The sequence below is a fragment of the Salmo salar genome, chromosome 10, assembly GCF_965601325.2.
Source record: "Salmo salar chromosome 10, fSalSal1, whole genome shotgun sequence".
In the NCBI taxonomy this organism is placed as follows: Eukaryota; Metazoa; Chordata; class Actinopteri; order Salmoniformes; family Salmonidae; genus Salmo; species Salmo salar.
Genome location: NC_138300.1, coordinates 7,307,124 through 7,326,607, shown reverse-complemented (window position 1 = coordinate 7,326,607; position 19,484 = coordinate 7,307,124). Strand labels below are relative to the sequence as shown.

Here is a 19,484-nt window from a genome sequence, read left to right as displayed (position 1 = left end):
CCTCTTTAAGGAATACCTAGGATAGGATAAAGTAATCCTTCTAACCCCCCCTCCCTTAAAAGATTTAGATGCACTATTGTAAAGTGGTTGTTCCACTGGATATCATAAGGTGAATGCACCAATTTGTAAGTCGCTCTGGATAAGACCGTCTGCTAAATGACTTAAATGTAAATGTAAATGTAAGGTTCCATCTCACATGAACGTGCGCCAATGAAGTGATGTCATTCCCTGGGTGACCAACTTCCCCACCTTCTCATTCGGTCTCTGTTCATCATAGACGCCTCAAACAACTTTCTAAAGACTGTTGACATCTAGTGGAAGCCTTAGGAAGTGCAAAATGAATCCTTTGTCACAGTGTGTTCCATTGGCAATGACTTGAAAATAGTACAGCCACAAGATTTTCATTTCCTGCTTGTATTTTTCTCAGGTTTTTGCCTGCCATATGAGTTCTGTTATACTTACAGACACCATTCAAACAGTTTTAGAAACTTCTGAGTGTTTTCTATCCAAATATACTAATAATATGCATATTCTATATTCTAGTTTCTGGGCCAGAGTAGTAACCTGTTCAAATTGGGTACGTTTTTCATCCGGCCGTGAAAGTACTGCCCCCTAGCCCCATCAGGGCAAGGCGACTGGAAACATGACCGAATACAAACAGTGTAGCTATTCCCTCCGCAAGGCAATCAAACAAGCTAAGTGTCAGTATAGAGACAAAGTAGAGTCGCAATTCAACGGCTCAGACACGAGGTATGTGGCAGGGTCTACAGTTAATCACGGACAACAAAAAGAAAACCAGCCGATGACACCGATGTCTTGCTCCCAGACAAACTAAACAACTTCTTTGCTCGCTTTGAGGACAATACAGTGCCAACGACACATCCCGCTACCAAAACCTGCGGACTTTCCTTCACCGCAGCCAACATGAGTGAAACATTTAAACGTGTTAACCCTCGCAAGGCTGCCGGCCCAGACGGCATCCCTAGCCGCGTCCTCAGAGCATGCGCAGACCAGCTGGCTGGTATGTTTACGGACATATTCAGTCAATCCCTATCCCAGTCTGCTGTTCGCACATGCTTCAAGAGGGCCACCATTGTGCTTTGAGAGACTAGTCAAGGATCATATCACTTCCACCCTACCTGACACCCTAGACCCACTCCAATTTGCTTACCGCCCCAATAGGTCCACAGACGACGCAATCGCGAACACATTGCACACTGCCCTAACCCTTCTGGACAAGAGGAATACCTATGTAAGAATGCTGTTCATCGACTACAGCTCAGCATTTAACACCATCGTACCCTCCAAACTCGTCATTAACCTCGAGACCATGGGTCTCGACCTCACCTTGTGCAACTGGGTCCTGGACTTTCTGACGTGCCGCCCCCAGGTGGTGAGGGTAGGAAACAACATCTCCATCCTGCTGATCCTCAACACTGGGCCCCCGCAAGGGTGCATTCTCAGCCCTCTCCTGTACTCCCTGTTCACCCATGACTGCGTGGCCATGCATGCCTCCAACTCAATCAACAAGTTTTCAGATGACACTACAGTGGTAGGCTTGATAACCAGCAATGACGAGACGGCCTACAGGGAGGAGGTGAGGGCCCTCAGAGTGTGGTGTCAGGAAAATAACCTCACACTCAACGTCAACAAAACAATGGAGATGATCGTGGACTACAGGAAACAGCAGAGGGAGCACCCCCCTATCCACATCGACGGGACAGTAGTGGAGAAGGTGGAAAGTTTTAAGTTCCTCGGCGTACACATCACGGACAAACTGAAATGGTCCACCCACACAGACAGTGTGGTGAAGAAGGCGCAGCAGCGCCTCTTCGACCTCAGGAGGCTGAAGAAATTTGGCTTGTCACCAAAAACACTCAGACTTTTACAGATGCACAATTGAGAGCATCCTGTCGGGTTGTATCGCTGCCACAACCGCAAGGCTCTCCAGAGGGTAGTGAGGTCTGCACAATGCATCACCGGGGGCAAGCTACCTGCCCTCCAGGACACCTACAACACCCGATGTCACAGGAAGGCCAAAAAGATCATCAAGGACAACAACCACCCAAGCCACTGCCTGTTCACCCCGCTATCATCTAGAAGGCGACGTCAGTACAGGTGCATCAAAGCTGGGACCGAGAGACTGAAAAACAGCTTCTATCTCCACGCCATCAGACTGTTAAACAGCCATCACTAACATTGAGTGGCTGCTGCCAACATACTGACTCAAATCTCTAGCCACTGTATTAATTAAAAATTGAACTTAATAAATGTATCACTAGTCACTTTAACCAAGCGTCCCACCTACTCAACAGCCAGTGTAATCCCATGGCGCGATATTCAAATACCTCAAAAATGCAAAAACGTATAATCCATTGTTATATCCAAATAGCGGTGTTTTGTTCGTGCGATCAAGACACTATCCGAAAGGGTAAATAAGGGTGACGAGGATGGCGCATTTCGTGACAAAAAAATTCTAAATATTCCATTACCGTACTTCGAAGCATGTCAACCGCTGTTTAAAATAAATTTTTATGCCATTTTTCTCGTAAAAAAGCGATAATATTCTGACCGTGAAATCGTTTTTTAGTACAGAGTGAAAGTAAAAGCATGCTATCCCCTCATGCACGAGCCTCAGTCTAATGGCCCTCTGATAGAGCACTTGCCAAACGCGCTAATGTGTTTCAGCCTGGGGATGGAATTACATCGTTCAGCTTTTTCCCGCCTTCTGAGAGCCCATGGGAGCCGTAGGAAGTGTCACGTCATGCCAGAGATCCCCCGTATTTGTTAGAGATGATCAAGGAGGGCAAGAAATGGTCAGACAGGCCACTTCCTGTAAGGAATCTTCTCAGGTTTTGGCCTGCCAAATGAGTTCTGTTATACTCACAGACACCATTCAAACAGTTTTAGAAACTTTAGGGTGTTTTCTATCCAAAGCCAATAATTATATGCATATTCTAGTTACTGGGCAGGAGTAGTAACCAGATTAAATCGGGTACGTTTTTTATCCGGCCGTGCAAATACTGCCCCCTAGCCCCAACAGGTTAAACAATGCCACTTTATTTAATGTTTACATACCCTACATTACTCATCTCATATGTATATACTGTACTCTATACCATCTACGGCATCTTCGCTCATCCATATATTTATATGTACATATTCTTATTCATTCCTTTACACTTGTGTGTGTATAAGGTTGTTGTTGTGAAATTGTTAGATTACTTGTTAGATATTACTGCATGGTCAGAACTAATAGCACAAGCATTTCGCTACACTCGCATTAACATCTGCTAATCATGTGTATGTGACCAATAAAATTTGATTTGATTTATGGACATTGTATGGCTGTGTGCTTGATTTTATACAGTTGTCAGCAACAGGTGTGGCCTAATCCACCAATTTGAAGGGGTGTCCACGTACTTTTGTATATATTGTGTACCTTCTAATGGAGAGCTCTAGAGGAGAAAGAATGCTACTCAGTTTTGGAGCTGGGACAATAAACCGAAAATTATCGACACCGTCCAATTATCCTGGCATTTTGCTGATATCGTTCATTACGATAATAAGCCTTTAATAGAGAAATGGGAAGTTTAAAATTATGTTTGCTAATATGGGTGATTGTTGGGACAATTGATAGCTACAACATTCAATCTAGCACTAGTAGTTTGACGGTTAATAAAAACAATTGTGCACATTATTATTAACTTATGTATAGTTATCGTATTGATTCAGTCAATTTATCGTGATATGGATTTTTGTCTATTTCGCTCCGCTCTACAGTCAGTTAGCCTAGCCTCATTTAATTACCTCACTGTTATTGTGCTGATAACCCACGCGGCAGATTGTAGGAACAGACTTCAATGAGATGCAATTGGACGTCCTTTAGCATAAGGGCAATTCCATGGTAACGGAACTACGCTGAGCATGCAGGCAGGAGAAGTGACATTAACTGGAGAGAGAAGTGGGGGAGGGGGGGGGGGGAGTGAGTGGGAGGGGTTTTACAGACTGTTTTTACATTTGCTTTAACCACCAGACGACAGAAAGAGAAAGACAACAGTTATGAGCTGAACATAACAGTATGCCAGCGGAAGGGAGGACTGTACAGGTGATCCAACTGTGGTTTATGACTATTATGATTTTCCATTGTAAGCAATTGAATTGCAATAATTCTGTTATGGATTTTCACAAATGCTGTTACCAATTGGTAACAGAATTTACATTTTTTAGTACATTTTTTACCCCCCCTTTTCGTGATATCCAATTGCGATCTTGTCTTGCTGAGACTCCCCAATGGGTTTAGGAGAGGCGAAGGTCGAGTCATGCGTCCTTAACACCTGCCCGCTTAACCCGGAAGCCAGCTGCACCAATGTGTCTGAGGAAACACCGTTCAAGTGACGACTGGAGTCAGCCTGACGCTCGGCCCGCCACAAGGAGTCGCTAGAGCGCGATGAGCCAAGTAAAGCCACCCCGGCCAAACCCTCCCCTAACCCAACGACGCTGGGCCAATTGTGCACCGCCCTATGGGACAACCGGGCGGCTGCGACAGAGCCTGGACTCGAACCCAGAATCTCTAGTGGCACAGCTAGTACTGCGATGCAGTTACTTAGACCGCTGCGCCACTCGGGAGGCCACCAGAATTTTGAAAATGCAAAATACATATCAGTAAAAGCATCATAACTAATTGGCAAGTCTACCTTTACTTTTTACTTCTGTGAACTTTTAAAGATATGAGGGTTTTTGGTAACGGAATTTCAAAGCACATAGCAATTTTTCTTAAACTTACAGAAGGCAAATCATTTCTCAAACTAAATATGTATTGATATCAGTTGGCAGGGGTCTTTTTTTTTCTCCCCAATTTCATGGTATCCAATTGGTAGTAGTTACTGTCTTGTCTCATCGCTGCAACTCCCGTACGGACTCGGGAGAGGCAAAGGTCAAGAGCCATGCATCCTCCGAGACACAACCCAACCAAGCCGCACTGCTTCTTGACACAACGCACATCCAACCCCGGAGCCAGCCGCACCAATGTGTCGGAGGAAACGCCATACACCTGGCGACCTGGTCAGCGTGCACTATGCCCGGCCCACCACAGGAGTCGCTAGTGCGCGATGAGACAAGGATATCCCTGCTGGCCAAACCCTCCCTAACCCGGACGACGCTGAGCCAATTGTGCGTCGCCCCGTGGGCCTCCCGGTCACGGCCAGCCGTGACAGAGCCTGGGGTCAAACCCAGAATCTCTGGTGGCACAGCTAGCACTGCAATGCAGTGCCTTAGACCACTGTGCCACCCAGTAGGCCCTGGCAGTAGTCTTTACTTCAACATGATTGTTGTTGTTGTATTTATACTAGCTTTTAAGACTTTTTATGGTAGATGGTAGAATACCCCTTTTCCATCTGTTTGACCAGAAATCAAAGCCTTGGCTTATTCCTCATATTTCATATTAATGAAAAATTTATATATGCTTTAATTTCTCAAAAATATAGACCCTTAACTTTCATTTGACACTAGATTTAACATGCTCCTGTGAACTTCAAATGTTGATGCATAAGGGACCTTTACGTGGAAATGACCATAACTAGAGCAAGGAGTTAGAGTGCTACAGAAAGCCTGTACAAGGATCTGCTCACTGAAGAGAGGTGTGGACATAATATCATTAGCTAACATGCTCAATGAATGTATTTGAATCAGAGCACTGTACATGCATCTTGCTGTATTGGGGAGTGAACCCCTCATCTTAAATAACTCCAAACATCAAGTAATCGTGTTGTATTTTCACATCAATCTTACTTTTGTCTAAAGGGGGAAAACATGTAAACATTTTCTCATCCATACAGTATAGAGGGGACTTTCATTATTCATGGCTGTTCTCCAACTACCGCCTAGCCTAACATGATGTAAATACTGTTGATAATACACGTATTATGTGTCAAGCTATGTTCAACTAGTAGACCTGCATAATCTGCAGAGGTAGCTAGTCTTCATGTGGCCAATATATGTGAAATGCAAAGGACTGAATAGTTTTTTTTTCAGTAGTTTATCTGGGCTTTAAAATTATGCATGTATATTACAGCCAAATTTACCATCAAGCTCCGTATCAAAACATCCAGTCAGCTGAGAACTTCTCCATGTCACCTTTTCAGGTCTGAAGTCTGTGTCTCAGTCAGGAAGCATCATGTACAGGCAGTTACTGAAGCCAAGACTGGGGTGCTTCCCAAATGGCACCCTATTCTCTATATAGTGCACAAATTTTGACCAGGGCCTATAGGGCTTTGGTCAAATGTATTGAACTATGTAGGGAATAGAGTGCCATTGCGGACCCGCTTGGGCTCCCGCTAGGCAGGAAGCGCATTGACTTGTCTCCAATGGTCAATAGAGACTAACTCGCAGCAGGTAGCAAGCTAACCAGCCAACCTCAAAGAGGGATCCCTTCAGCCTGGGCTGTGCTGAAGTCTTCCATCCACACCATGGGGGCGCTGCCAGACAAACTATTTCCATCAGCCCAGTCCCATTATCCAATTGAAGCGATAGATATGGTGGTGATGTCTGTCTTCCCTCCAAGCCTGGAAGCGAGAGCTTCTCACTCTCACTTAGTGAGCTTAGTAGTTGTTTAAGTGAATTTACGGGGAAAAAACAGCAACAGCAAATACCACTTTAAAGTCCTCCATGTTACGGACAACTTAATGGGATAATAAAAGGGATAACATACCTCGCACATCATTTTGTGTTCAAAATTGTATTATATTGCTGAACTCTCGCTTCAGTACCTTGAGATGTGAACAGATATATAGCAAATGACTGGTTTATGGTTATCACCGTTTCACTGGATGAAACACTCATCCACTTACAGGAAATACAGTTATAATAATACTAATACAACAAAAGAAATGTCAGCCATAGCCCCTGTTGTAATACTTCAGAAATGTATAATTTCATCCTTGTTTCCTTGAGGTAAGCACAGATCTATAAGTGATGGATAGGTGTAAGCAAGGTCGCCAACCTATTGCTTTCACCAATTCCGAGCTGTGATTACTTCAGAATGGAATGAGGGATGTATTTGAATGTGGTGTTTCCTTTGCTCTCCTGACTGAAACATATTGTTTTTGCCCTTGGCACATAACACATACCGGCTTTATCAAAATGTGGGGCGAGTAAGGAAAACAACCACCGAATGAATGTTCCGACAACAAAACGGCACACACGGGCTCCTTGTTTCTCTGTCAAAATGTAATCAGCCGTGCCTCATAGTCTCTCAGGCAAGAGTGACTGCCAGGCAGGAAGATGTTACAGTAATTATTGTCTTGTTCAGTGCAGACTCAGTGCCTTGAATAAGATATAGTCCAGGGGAAAGCAAATATATTTGCACAAAGCACTCCCAGCTCCCCATTTGTGTGTAGCCACCATTGTGTGTAGCCAGCTTTGTACCATGTGTGTTTTGAGAGAACGAGAACAGAAAGACTTGGGCGAGCTAAAATGAGACTACGTTATCATCTTCTCCCCAGCTCCACCTCTCTCCGAAGCGACCTCGGCGCCGGCTGAGCCTCTCCGGACGACAACCACCACAACAACCACCACGGCAGCACGCAACAAAGGCGTAGCAAACACCATGACCACAACAGGGCCCAAGGAGGGTAACAACAGAGGAGGGCCCAAACCCCCTCTGGAGGTTCCCCAGACCACCGCCCAGCCGCCTCTGGAGTCCTTCCCCCTACCGGAGCGCTTCTGTGAGACCACGGAGAAGAGGGACATCGTGTGGCCTCAGACCCAGAGGGGCATGTTAGTAGAGAGGCCTTGCCCAAAGGGGACCCGAGGTAAGCAGAGGGTTTACCTTAGGGCATTCGCTACTGTTTATCACCATGATGAGTGGTTAGAGAGATGAGATCGCTTGTGTGTTTTTGTTACCTGTACAGTATGTTATTGTTTCTGACGATCATTTATTGATAGATTCAATTCGTGCAGGACTGTATAGGGAGTCAACAAGATTTAGTGTTTTTACAGTTGTGTTAATAATTCACTGCATTGTTATAGGTCAAAATAGTCTTTAGCAATGTGCAGCCATTGTGTTGAAGGGAACTGGCTCAGCTGTTTCCCCAAGCTTGATTGAAGATGTTCAGGCCTTATTGGATTGTGTGTGAAATTGTGTTATCATTCAGGGTTCATTAGACGTTGGTGTAATTGGAACGGAAGGAAAAGTCTTATTGTTCCTTAATTTGTAGTGAAACTGGCACTGGGAGTATATAGTCAGTATTTATGTTAAATTACCAGCTATTGATGTAAAGACAACAATTAAATGCAGTGTATGTAGGCTTTTGGAGGTCAGGTTGGTTTAACACGATGAGGTATATGGCTAATATAACATGACATAATCCAATGTAGTTTCTAATATATATATATATCTTATATAACTGAGCTATTGTAAATGTATTTTCCTGACAGGCACTGCCTCTTATTTATGTGTACTTGCCACGGGGGCCTGGCACCCAAAGGGCCCTGATCTCAGCAACTGCACTTCCCACTGGGTCAACCAAGTAGCGCAGAAGGTATGTGTGAGCTGTACTATCTCAATGTTTTGAGCTACAGTATACAGTTGAAGTCGGAAGTTTACATACACTTAGGTTGGAGTCATTAAAACTTGTTTTTCAAACACTCCACAAATGTATTGTTGACAAACTATAGTTTTGGCAGGTCTACAGGACATATACTTAGTGCATGACACAAGTAATTTTTCCAACAATTGTTTACAGACAGATTATTTCATTTATAATTCACTGTATCACAATTCCAGTGGGTCAGAAGTTTACACACACTAAGTTGACTGTGCCTTTAAACAGCTTGTAAAATTCCAGAAAATTATGTCATGTCTTTAGAAGCTTCTGATAGGCTAATTGACATCATTTGAGTCAATTGGAGGCTTACCTGTGGATGTATTTCAAGGCCTACCTTCAAACTCAGTGCCTCTTTACTTGACATCATGGGAAAATCAAAAGAAATCAGGCAAGACCTCAGAATAAAATTGTAGACCTCCACAAGTCTGGTTCATCCTTGGGAGCAATTTCCAAATGCCCGAAGGTACCACGTTCATCTGTACAAACAATAGTACGCAAGTATAAACACCATGGGACCACGCAGCCGTTATACCGCTCAGGAAGGAGATGCATTCTGTTTCCTAGAGATGAACGTACTTTGGTGTGAAAAGTGCAAATCAATCCCAGAACAATGGCAAAGGACCTTGTGAAGATGCTGGAGGAAACAGGTACAAAAGTATCTATATCCACAGTATAACGAGTCCTATATCGACATAACCTGAAAGGCCGCTCAGCAAGGAAGAAGCCACTGCTCCAAAACCGCCATAGAAAAGCCAGACTACGGTTTGCAACTGCACATAGGGACAAAGATAGTACTTTTTGGAGAAATGTCCTCTGGTCTGATGAATCAAAAATAGAACTGTTTGGCCGTAATGACCATCGTTATGTTTGGAGGAAAAAGGGGGGGCTTGCAAGCTGAAGAACCCCATCCCAACCCTGAAGCATGTGGGTGGCAGCATCATATTGTGGGGGTGCTTTGCTGCAGGAGTGACTGGTGCACTTCACAAAATAGATGGCATCATTAGGGGAGATAATTATGTGGATATATTGAGGCAACATCTCAAGATATCAGTCAGGAAGTTAAAGCTTGGTCGCAAATGGGTCTTCCAAATGGACAATGACCCCAAGCATACTTCCAAAGTTGTGACAAAATGGCTTAATGACAACAAAGTCAAGGTATTGGAGTGGCCATCACAAAGCCCTGACCCCAGTCCCATAGAAAATGTGTAGGCAGAACTGAAAAAGCTTGTGCGAGCAAGGAGGCCTACAAACCTGACTCAGTTACACCAGCTCTGCCAGGAGGATTGGGCCAAAATTCACCCAACTTATTGTGGGAAGGCTACCCGAAATGTTTGACCCAAGTAAACAATTTAAAGGCAATGCTACCATATACTAATTGAGTGTGTGTAAACTTCTGACCCACTGGGAATGTGATCAAAGAAATAAAAGCTTAAATAAATCATTCTCTCTGTTATTGGTTGGACATTTCACATTCTTAAAATAAAGTGCTGATCCTAACTGACCTAAGACAGGTCATTTTTACGAGGATTAAATGTCAGGAATTGTGAAAAACTGAGTTTAAATGTATTTGGCTAAGGTGTATGCAAACTTCTGACTTCAACTGTAAGTAAATATACTAATTCCCTTAAAATACTGTAGGTACTGTGGTGCTTGAAGTGGAATGAAAATGGTGCCTGCTCATTTTAATCTTACAGTAGTGGTGCTCATATTTTATATTTGATAAGAGGTGCCGGTAATCTGTACCAGTTTGAACTGGCTCAATTCAAGCACTGCACTGTAATAATTGTATATTCCTCTATCCCTTATATGGCACCTCTTTCCTTTCATCTTCCACCATTTATGATGGTAAAAGAGTCAAAATAGCCGCGGGCCATCCACTAGGTTGCGCTGTCTGCTGTTTGTTCTGATAAGTGACTCAGACATAGAATGTGTAGTAATTTAAGCACGACGGACGACCCTTCATCATTTTGTACTCTTGTGTTCACTTCCATCAAATGAGAAATACAGCACCCCGAGGAGTGTTATTAAGTGTAATTAGTCACCCATCTCTCCAGACTGGCGTTATATGGGGCAGCTCATCCTAGAATGACCTCACGTCAGAACGGGAGGGAGAGAGCCTCATAGTCTGGTGGAATATTCCCTTAGTCTGGTCCCTGATCTGTATGTGATTAAGCCAATAGCATAATAACCATATTTAGAGGACCACAAACAGATCTGGGTACAGTCCTTAGCAAAGTTGATTCTTCCAGCCATTTCAGCTGCCCATTTTAAAACATAGAAAGCCATAACAAATACCTTAGTATAAAGGTGTTTTCATGCTTATAACAAGTCTTAAGCCTATAACATGGCTGTAAGAATATCAAATTCAATCAAATTTCTAAAATCCCAAATAGCTAGCAGTGCAGAGGCAAAAGCACAGTGGCCAGGAAAAACTCCCTAGAAGTAGCCTAAGAAAACACCTAGAAAGGAACCAGGTTCAGTGTTACAAATATATTTTTTATCGCTCCAGATCCGTAGTGGCGAGAACGCAGCTAACCTGGCCAATGAGCTGGCCAAGCACACCAAAGGACCCATCTTTGCCGGCGACGTGAGTTCGTCAGTCCGACTGATGGAACAGCTGGTCGACATCCTGGATGCTCAGCTTCAGGAGCTGAGACCCAGCGAGAAAGACTCTGCGGGCCGCAGTTTTAACAAGGTAACTGATTTTCCACCCTTTCAAAATGGCTGCCACTTGAAATCTTCATTCCCCTATCATGTACTGTGCTTTATGGAGATAAATAGCACTGCCATTTCTCCCCACCGGCAATCTCTCTGGATCTGAGTCACTGCTAGACGTTTTGTGATGCTCTTTTGAGCCGTCTCCCGCTTCAAGTTAGGAGAAATGTGATTCCTTGTAGTCAGTGAAATTAGTGGTTATATTTTTCTTAATATTCCTCATATTATGTCTATTCCTCTCTCCCTTTCTTTCAAAGTCAGACAAATGTAATCAAGCAAACAAAGAAACAGCAAACCAATTAGGGTATTAAATTATATGTACTGAAATGCAATAAGTGTTATTCCCTGACATATTTGTACACCTGAAGTAATTGCTGTAATTGCCTCAACCAAGGCTTGTTCTGTGAAGTCTCCGGTGTATTTGAGAGAACTACATCATGCCACAAATGGAAGTGAGGGCTCTTTTGTTCTGGAACCTGCAGGTAGCGTAGCCTAAAGCATGACGAAGGAGAAAGCCAGCTGATCAGTCAGAAGAGAATCGAAGCCTTGAACACTTGTTCTCAAGCTTCTACATTTTGCTAATTGTGTGTTTCTTTGTTTTATCTTTTTTCTACCTAATGAAAAAGCTTCAAAAACGAGAAAGGACATGCAGGGCATACATGAAGGTATCTGATCTATGCTAATGTACCACACTCTGCTTCTCCGCACCTCCCTCCTCCCCTCCACTCCCCTGCTCAGCAGCATGTACCCTCTGTATTGTCATGTAGCCTCTCCCCCCTTTTTCTGTGCTTCCTGCATTTTGGAGTAATTGCTTCCACACAGCCATAATTGTGCCAAAGGTGCACGCTAAGTGGCAGAGAGATCATTGGCAGTTACTAATGTAACTTATTTTCTCCCTTATATTTACAGGAGGATTTTGTTTTGTTTTGTTTTCACGTATCTTTGTCTTCCATTGAATGTTCCTTTCTCTTTTTGCTTTAAGAATGTACATGCCTAAATATGTAACACAGTGATTCACAAACTGCATTTCATGGCTAAAATATGGGCAATTTCCTATATAAAGTTAGCCTGTTTGTCTTTTAAGGCACACATTCCTTTTTACTGTCACCTCCAATTCTGCGAGTCTCCTCAATAGAAAAGCCCATTACAGTGCTACAGTGCTAAGGATAGCTGTACTTAAGACTCAAACCTTTGTCTTCTTCGGCCACACTCTGACCTTTAGCATGTTAATTCATGACAGTTCATTCATCAGGGCACAGATTTTCATTTGTGTCATAAATTAGAGGCACAAATCTGTGCTTTCCGTTGGACTAATAAGGCTGGTGGGGGCAAACCAATTTGTATCCTTCTCCATTTAATAGTTCCAGTGGCCTGCCGCTCTAAGTATTTTGGCCATATCCCTTCTCTGGCCATTAGGGACTTCTCAACATCCTTCTCCACCTGTCTCCAAAGTCAAGCTCTCTGACATCCAGATCGATCCTCAGGGACGGTGTTAAAATGGATCAGGTTAATTAGTCCTTAGATGGCCATACTTGTTTAAAAAAAGAATGTTAGCTAATAGCTACTATCCTTTCTCCCCAAATGTCTCATTATCGTCATCTCGTTCATATTATTATTTAGCATTTTTCCAGCGCATTGCATGTTTCTGTGTTTCTGTGGCACATGCGTCTATTTTTGTTAGTGAGAGTGGATGGGGAAGATTTGAAATATGTATGTGACTAGATGACAGTGTGTGTGAGTGGGATGCTGTGTTGGGTTCCTTAGAAAGCGCTGAGTCGGCAGTGTTTGACATACAATATAGTTGATGGGAAATCACATTAGCCATCCGTGCTAGCTAGAGGAACCGGGCCCCCATTGATTACCTGATTAGTCTGATTGATTTGATAATTTTTTTAGGAGATCCCACTAGCGTCTGCATGTACTTTATCTACTGCCTGTCGAGTACTAGCGACTGGCTAAACAGCTTGGATTTAATATTTCAAAATGCATAATGTTTTGGTTTTCTCAATGATTTGAGCTGTTTAATAGTGGTAAATGTTTATTATACAATACATTATAAAGATTAGCTGATAAAAAAATAAAATAATAATTGTCCCAGAAACATTGAAACACCCCTCAGTTTAAAATATATTCAATTATCTGCTTGAATGCACAGCAAATCACAAGAATTTACACCACATCGATTCCAGAGAAGTTACTTGTGTGGAGCATTTGTTTAGCACTTACTCTAAACCAAAAACATTTTTTTTATGATCGTCCATAATATGTCAATGGGATTGCTTCGCCATGCATTATCAAAACTATTCATATAACTCCCCTCTTTGTTTTTGCTCATGAAAATGACTGTAGTCGAATGTGTTGAAAACGGTCTTGTTTTCAGAATTGCTTACACATCTCTTTTTCTGATGGACACAGGCCATTGTAGACACAGTTGACAACCTTCTGAGACCAGAGGCTCTGAAGTCCTGGCATGATATGAACAGCACGGAACAGACACATGCTGCTACTATGTTACTGGATACCCTAGAGGAAGGCGCGTTCGTCCTTGCCGACAACCTAATGGAGCCAGCTATTGTGAAAGTACCCGCTGATAATATCAGTAAGTAATTGAATTCCCGGTAAACAAATAATAAAGCACGGCCAGCGATTTGAACGCAATCAGTCGTTTTTTATGCTGTATGCATATTTCAACTACTCATGTCAAGAAAGAAAATGAGTCTGTTCTATGAGTTTAGTCACAATGTACATTTAAAACAAAGTGATGAATTTAAGACAATTTCCAGGTTATTAGATTGGGAGGACTTGGTTTATAAATGCGTAGGTCTGCGCCATGTAATTCTATACATTAATGTGAACATTACGCTACTGCGGAGACCTAGTAAAAACAGTGTTTAGACCCTCTCTCCTCCTTTAATCTCAAAGCTCTCGGGACATGAGAGGGAATGAATATAAAATGTTCCACTGTGCATTGCAACTACATTTCTTTCTTTTTTTATTCAAATGCTGCAGTTTTATCTTGCACGTCCAGTCTTTCACTGGATTTCACAAGTGTACTGTATCCCACAAAGGGACTCAACAGGAGCTAAAGGATCACCTTGGTTCTGACATTTTAACTCAGCAGCAACATTGTTGTTGCATAGAATCACTTGAACAATGTCTTCAGTGGCTGTAGTACCTAACACCCCTGCACTCTTGCTTCGCCTTAGGAATGTAAGCAACCACGTCCTTGGCATCAACATTTTATTTTTTATTTTTTATTGCCCTCGTCTTACTCAAAACACACTGTAACGTCTGGTATCTCTCTCTCTCGATCTCTCTGTTTTCTTGTCTCTTTTTTCCCCCTTCATCACCAAAACCCCAGTCCTGGATGTGTATGTGCTCAGCACGGACGGCCAGGTTCAGGATTTCAAATTTCCACAGGCCAGCAAGGGTGGTGTTTCTATCCAGCTGTCCTCCAATACTGTCAAGCTCAACAGTCGGAATGGTAAACCCCATACACTTCCCTCTAAGAAATCTCACTTAATTCACAGGCAGAGCTGCATGTGGGTGTTTATCCCGAGTGTGAGTGTTAGCTCAGACTTTTTGTTCCATTCCAGTGTCTATGAAAAGGTGAAGAGTCTGTCGAACCGGTCTGTCAATGCAGCTTGTCAAAACTGACAATTCACAGTGATTACTCAGTGGGACTGTTAGATAGGAGCGACCACTAAGGATTTGAACCCTAAAACCCAGCACCATGATATTTTCTGAAGATAACTGACAAGGCCCACTTATGTTCCCTCATGGTCTAATCCGTTTTTTATTCTCAGCCCTTAGTTTTTTTTTAACACTACAGTTACTGCTGCTTTTATTTGAAAGGAACATGTTTTCCTAGCCGCTTACCTATTCTGTTTTTCCTTTCTTCAGGTGTTGCTAAGCTGGTGTTTGTTATGTACAAAAACCTTGGGCAGTTTCTCAGCACGGACAACGCCACGATCAAAATGTCCAACGATGCTTATGGGCGGAATGTGTCGGTGGCCGTAAATTCAGACATCATCGCCGCCTCCATCAACAAAGAGTCCAGTCGTGTGTTCATCACGGACCCTGTGATTTTCACCCTGGAACACATTGACGTAAGTCTTCCCAAGCTAAATTAATGGAGAGGTCATAAAACCACTGGGAAAGAGAAGAGCCTGGCAGACAGAAATCCTTCCATTTTAATTATAAATGCCTGGCTAGGTAAAATGTATGCAAAATGTAAAAGTACAAAGTATGCACACATACTCGCTTTGGATAAAAGCGTAGTCTAAATGGCATATACAGATAACTGCCAAAATAAAGGAAACACTAGAGTAAATGAGGAATACAAAGTATATTGAAAGAAGGTGCTTCCACACAGTTGTGGTTCCTGAATTAATTAAGCAATTAAAACATCCCATCATGCTTAGGGTCATGTATAAAAATACCCAGTTGGCCATTATTGTAGCTACATGGCTAGAATAAGAGATATCAGTTACTTTGAAAGAGGGGTCTCAAAGGAGCATGGGCTCCCGAGTGGCGCAGCGGTCTATGGCACTGCATCTCAGTGCAAGAGGCATCACTACAGACCCTGGTTCGAATCCAGGCTGTCTCACATCCAGCCGTGATTGGGAGTCCCATAGGGCGGCGCACAATTGGTCCGGGTTTGGCTGGGGTAGGCCGTCTTTGTAAATAATAATTTGTTCTTAACTGACTTGCCTAATTAAATATAAAAAATAGGGGGTTTAAAGCAGTGGTTTCCAAACTCTTTTACCCAGGGCCACCTTATTTACATTTAATTTGTTTAGATCATTGTTTATTGAGATAGCCTATATTAAATACACCATCATTTTGTTTAATTTGAGGGACCTAGGAAATGTTGTTTCGAAGCTCATTTAATGCATTTCTACGTAGTCTAACACGACTCATTACTATTTTAATGATGATAATAATAATAATGAATAAGGAAAATAAAGTCTAGACCCGATTTCCCAAAATGTTATTCCGCTACCAAATATGATTTATGATAATTTACATGAACCTTCAATTCAATTTAACATATTCTGTTTTACAGAAAGTGAATAGATCAATTGATAGCAACAGAATCACACATTGTATAAGATTACTTCCCAAGCAATGTCCAATTTCTTTGAGTCCTCAACTTTAGAAGGTCGTAGGTCAGCTTCTGAATGTCATAGAGTAAAGATCTTCCCATGTGTATCAGAGTCGCGTCTTCCTCTGGCATTTTACCGCTTGTTTCTAGCCTAAAGCATCACAGATTTATGTGTTGTTTTAGATCGCTATAGACAATCGCGATCCCATTGGTATATGTGTGTGTGACTGAGACAAGTAGGTCTTCAATTGGATTGAGATCTGGTGACTGAGACAGACTGATACACACACAGTTTAAAGGATGTGTGTGTGTGTCTCAGTCTCCAGATCTCAACCCAAAATAACACTTTTCGGAGATTCTGGAGCGGCGCCTCAGACACCATTTCCACTACCACCAACTAAACACCAAGTGATGGAATTAGTCGTGGAAGAATTGTGTCGCATTTCTCCAATAGAGTTCCAGACACTTGTAGGATCTATCCCAAGGTGCATTGAAGCGGTTCATGCGGCTTGTGGTGGCCAAACGTCCTATTAAGATACTTTATATTCCTTTATTTTGTCAGTTACCTGTATATAAATATACAGACTGAATTCAAAATTGACTAAATAAGAGTGTTGAGCTCAGGTGCATCCAATGGCCTTTGATCATCCTTGAGAACTTCATTGGAGTCCACCCGTGGCCAATTCAATTGTTTGTACATGATTTAGAAAGAAACACACCTGTCTATATGAGGTCCCACAGTTGACATTGCATGTCAGAGCAGAAACTATACCATGAAGTCCAAGGAACTGTCTATCGATCTTTGAAATAGAATTGTGATGAGGAATATACAGTTGAAGTCGGAAGTTTACGTACACTTAAGTTGGAGTCATTAAAACTCGTTTTTCAACCACTCCACAAATTTCTTGTTAACAAACTATAGTTTTGGCAAGTCGGTTAGGACATCTACTTTGTGCATGACACAAGTATTTTTTCCAACAATTGTTTACAGAACGATTATTTCACTTATAATTCAATGTATGACAATCCCAGTGGGTCAGAAGCTTACATACACTAAGTTGACTGTGCCTTTAAACAGCTTGGAGAATTTCAGAAAAGGATGTCATGGCTTTAGAAGCTTCTGATAGGCTAATTGACATCATTTGAGTCAATTGGAGGTGTACCTGTGTATGTATTTCAAGTCCTACCTTCAAACTCAGTGCCTCTTCGCTTGACATCATGGGAAAATCAAAAGAAATCAGCTAAGACCTCAGAAAAACAATTGTAGACCTCCAGAAGTCTGGTTCATCCTTGGGAGCAATTTCCAAATGCCTGAAGGTACCACGTTCATCTGTACAAACAATAGTACGCAAGTATAAATGGGACCACACAGCCGTCATACCGCTCAGGAAGGAGATGTGTTCTGTCTCCTAGAGATGAAAGTACTTTGGTGCGAAAAGTGCAAATCAATTCTAGAACAACAGCAAAGGACCTTGTGAAAATTCTGGAGGCAACAGGTACAAAAGTAACTATATCCACAGTAAAACGAGTCCTATATCGACATAACCTGAAAGGCCGCTCGGCAAGGAAGAGGCCACTGCTCTAAAACCACCATAAAAAAGCCAGACTACGGTTTACAACTGCACATGGGGACAAAGATTGTACTTTTTGTAGAAATGTCCTCTGGTCTGATGAAACAAAAATATAACTGTTTGGTGTAATGACCATCGTTATGTTTGGAGGAAAAAGGGGGATGCTTGCAAGCCGAAGAACGCCATCCCAACTGTGACGCATGGGGGTGGCAGCATCATGTAGTGGGGGTGACCCCAAGCATACTTCCAAAGTTTTGGCAAAATGGCTTAAGGACAACAAAGTCAAGGTATTGGAGTGGCCATCACAAAGCCCTGACCTCAATCCTATAGAAAATGTGTGGGCAGAACTGAAAAAAGTGTTTGCGAGCAAGGAGGCCTACAAACCTGACTCAGTTACAGCAGCTCTGTCAGGAGGAATGGGCCAAAATTCACCCAACTTATTGTGGGAAGCTTGTGGAAGGCTACCTGAAAGGTTTGACCGAAGTTAAACAATTTAAAGGCAATGCTACCAAATAATAATTGAGTGTATGTAAGCTTCTGACCCTTTGGGAATGTGATGAAAGAAGTAAAAGCTGAAATAAATCATTCTCTCTACTATTATTCTGACATTTCACATTCTTAAAATAAAGTGGTGATCCTAACTGACCTAAGACATGGAATTTTTACAAGGACTAAATGTCAGGAATTGTGAAAAACTGAGTTTAAATGTATTTGGCTAAGGTGTATGTAAACTTCCAACTTCAACTGTATCTGGGGAAGGGTATAAAAAAGTTTCTCGAGTGTTCAAAGTTTCAAAGAGCACAGTGGTCTCCATCATTGGGAAATCAAAAAAATATGGAACTTACCAGACTCTGCCTAGAGCTGGCCGTCCGCCCAAACTGATCAACCGTGCAAGAAAGACCTTGGTCAGCGTGGTGATCAAGAACCCAATGACCACTCTGACAGAACTACAGAGTTTCTTTGGCTGAGGTGGGAGAACTTGCCAGAAGGACAACAGTCTCTACAACTCTTCACCAATCTGGGCTTTATGGGAGAGTGACCAGATGGAAGCCACTCCTGAGAAAAAGGTACACAACAGCATGCCTGGAGTTTGCAAAATGGCATGTTGAAGATAATGAAAAATTCTGTGGTCTGAAAATGTAATGGCTTCAGAACAAAAATGTAAAAGTCCTTTAGTGGCCCAGCTAAAGCCCAGACTTGAATCCCATTGAAAATATATGGAAAGACTTCACTACCGCTCCCATCTAACTCAACAGAACTTGAGAAAATCTGCAAGGAAGAATGGGAGAAAATCCCCAATTCCAGATGTGCAAAACTGATACAGACACCCCAAAGATGACTCAAAGCTGTAATCGCCACCAAAAGTGCTTCTACAAAGTATTGACTCTGTGGTGTGATTACTTATGTAAATGAGTAATGAATTTCATTTTCAATACATTTGCAAAATGTTCTAAAAACCTGTTTTCACTTTGTCATTATGGGGTA

General features: G+C 42.4%; 1 protein-coding gene across 8 annotated transcripts in view; it reads left to right on the top strand.

Moving 5' to 3' along the window:
• The window catches only part of adgrl2a (adhesion G protein-coupled receptor L2a), a 214,519-nt gene that overhangs the window by 164,734 nt on the left and 30,301 nt on the right, over positions 1-19,484 (top strand). For 5 of the 8 annotated variants that reach the window (XM_082956689.1, XM_082956687.1, XM_045687273.2 and 2 more), the window contains 7 exons: positions 7,503-7,811; positions 8,437-8,540; positions 11,116-11,301; positions 11,948-11,986; positions 13,737-13,920; positions 14,683-14,805; positions 15,225-15,430. In XM_082956689.1, coding sequence (XP_082812815.1) covers positions 7,503-7,811; positions 8,437-8,540; positions 11,116-11,301; positions 11,948-11,986; positions 13,737-13,920; positions 14,683-14,805; positions 15,225-15,430 — 1,151 coding nt within the window. Of the gene's footprint in view, positions 1-7,502; positions 7,812-8,436; positions 8,541-11,115; positions 11,302-11,947; positions 11,987-13,736; positions 13,929-14,682; positions 14,806-15,224; positions 15,431-19,484 lie in introns of those variants that run through there. The other 3 variants (XM_014215663.3, XM_082956685.1, XM_082956688.1) reach the window with 2 other exon arrangements.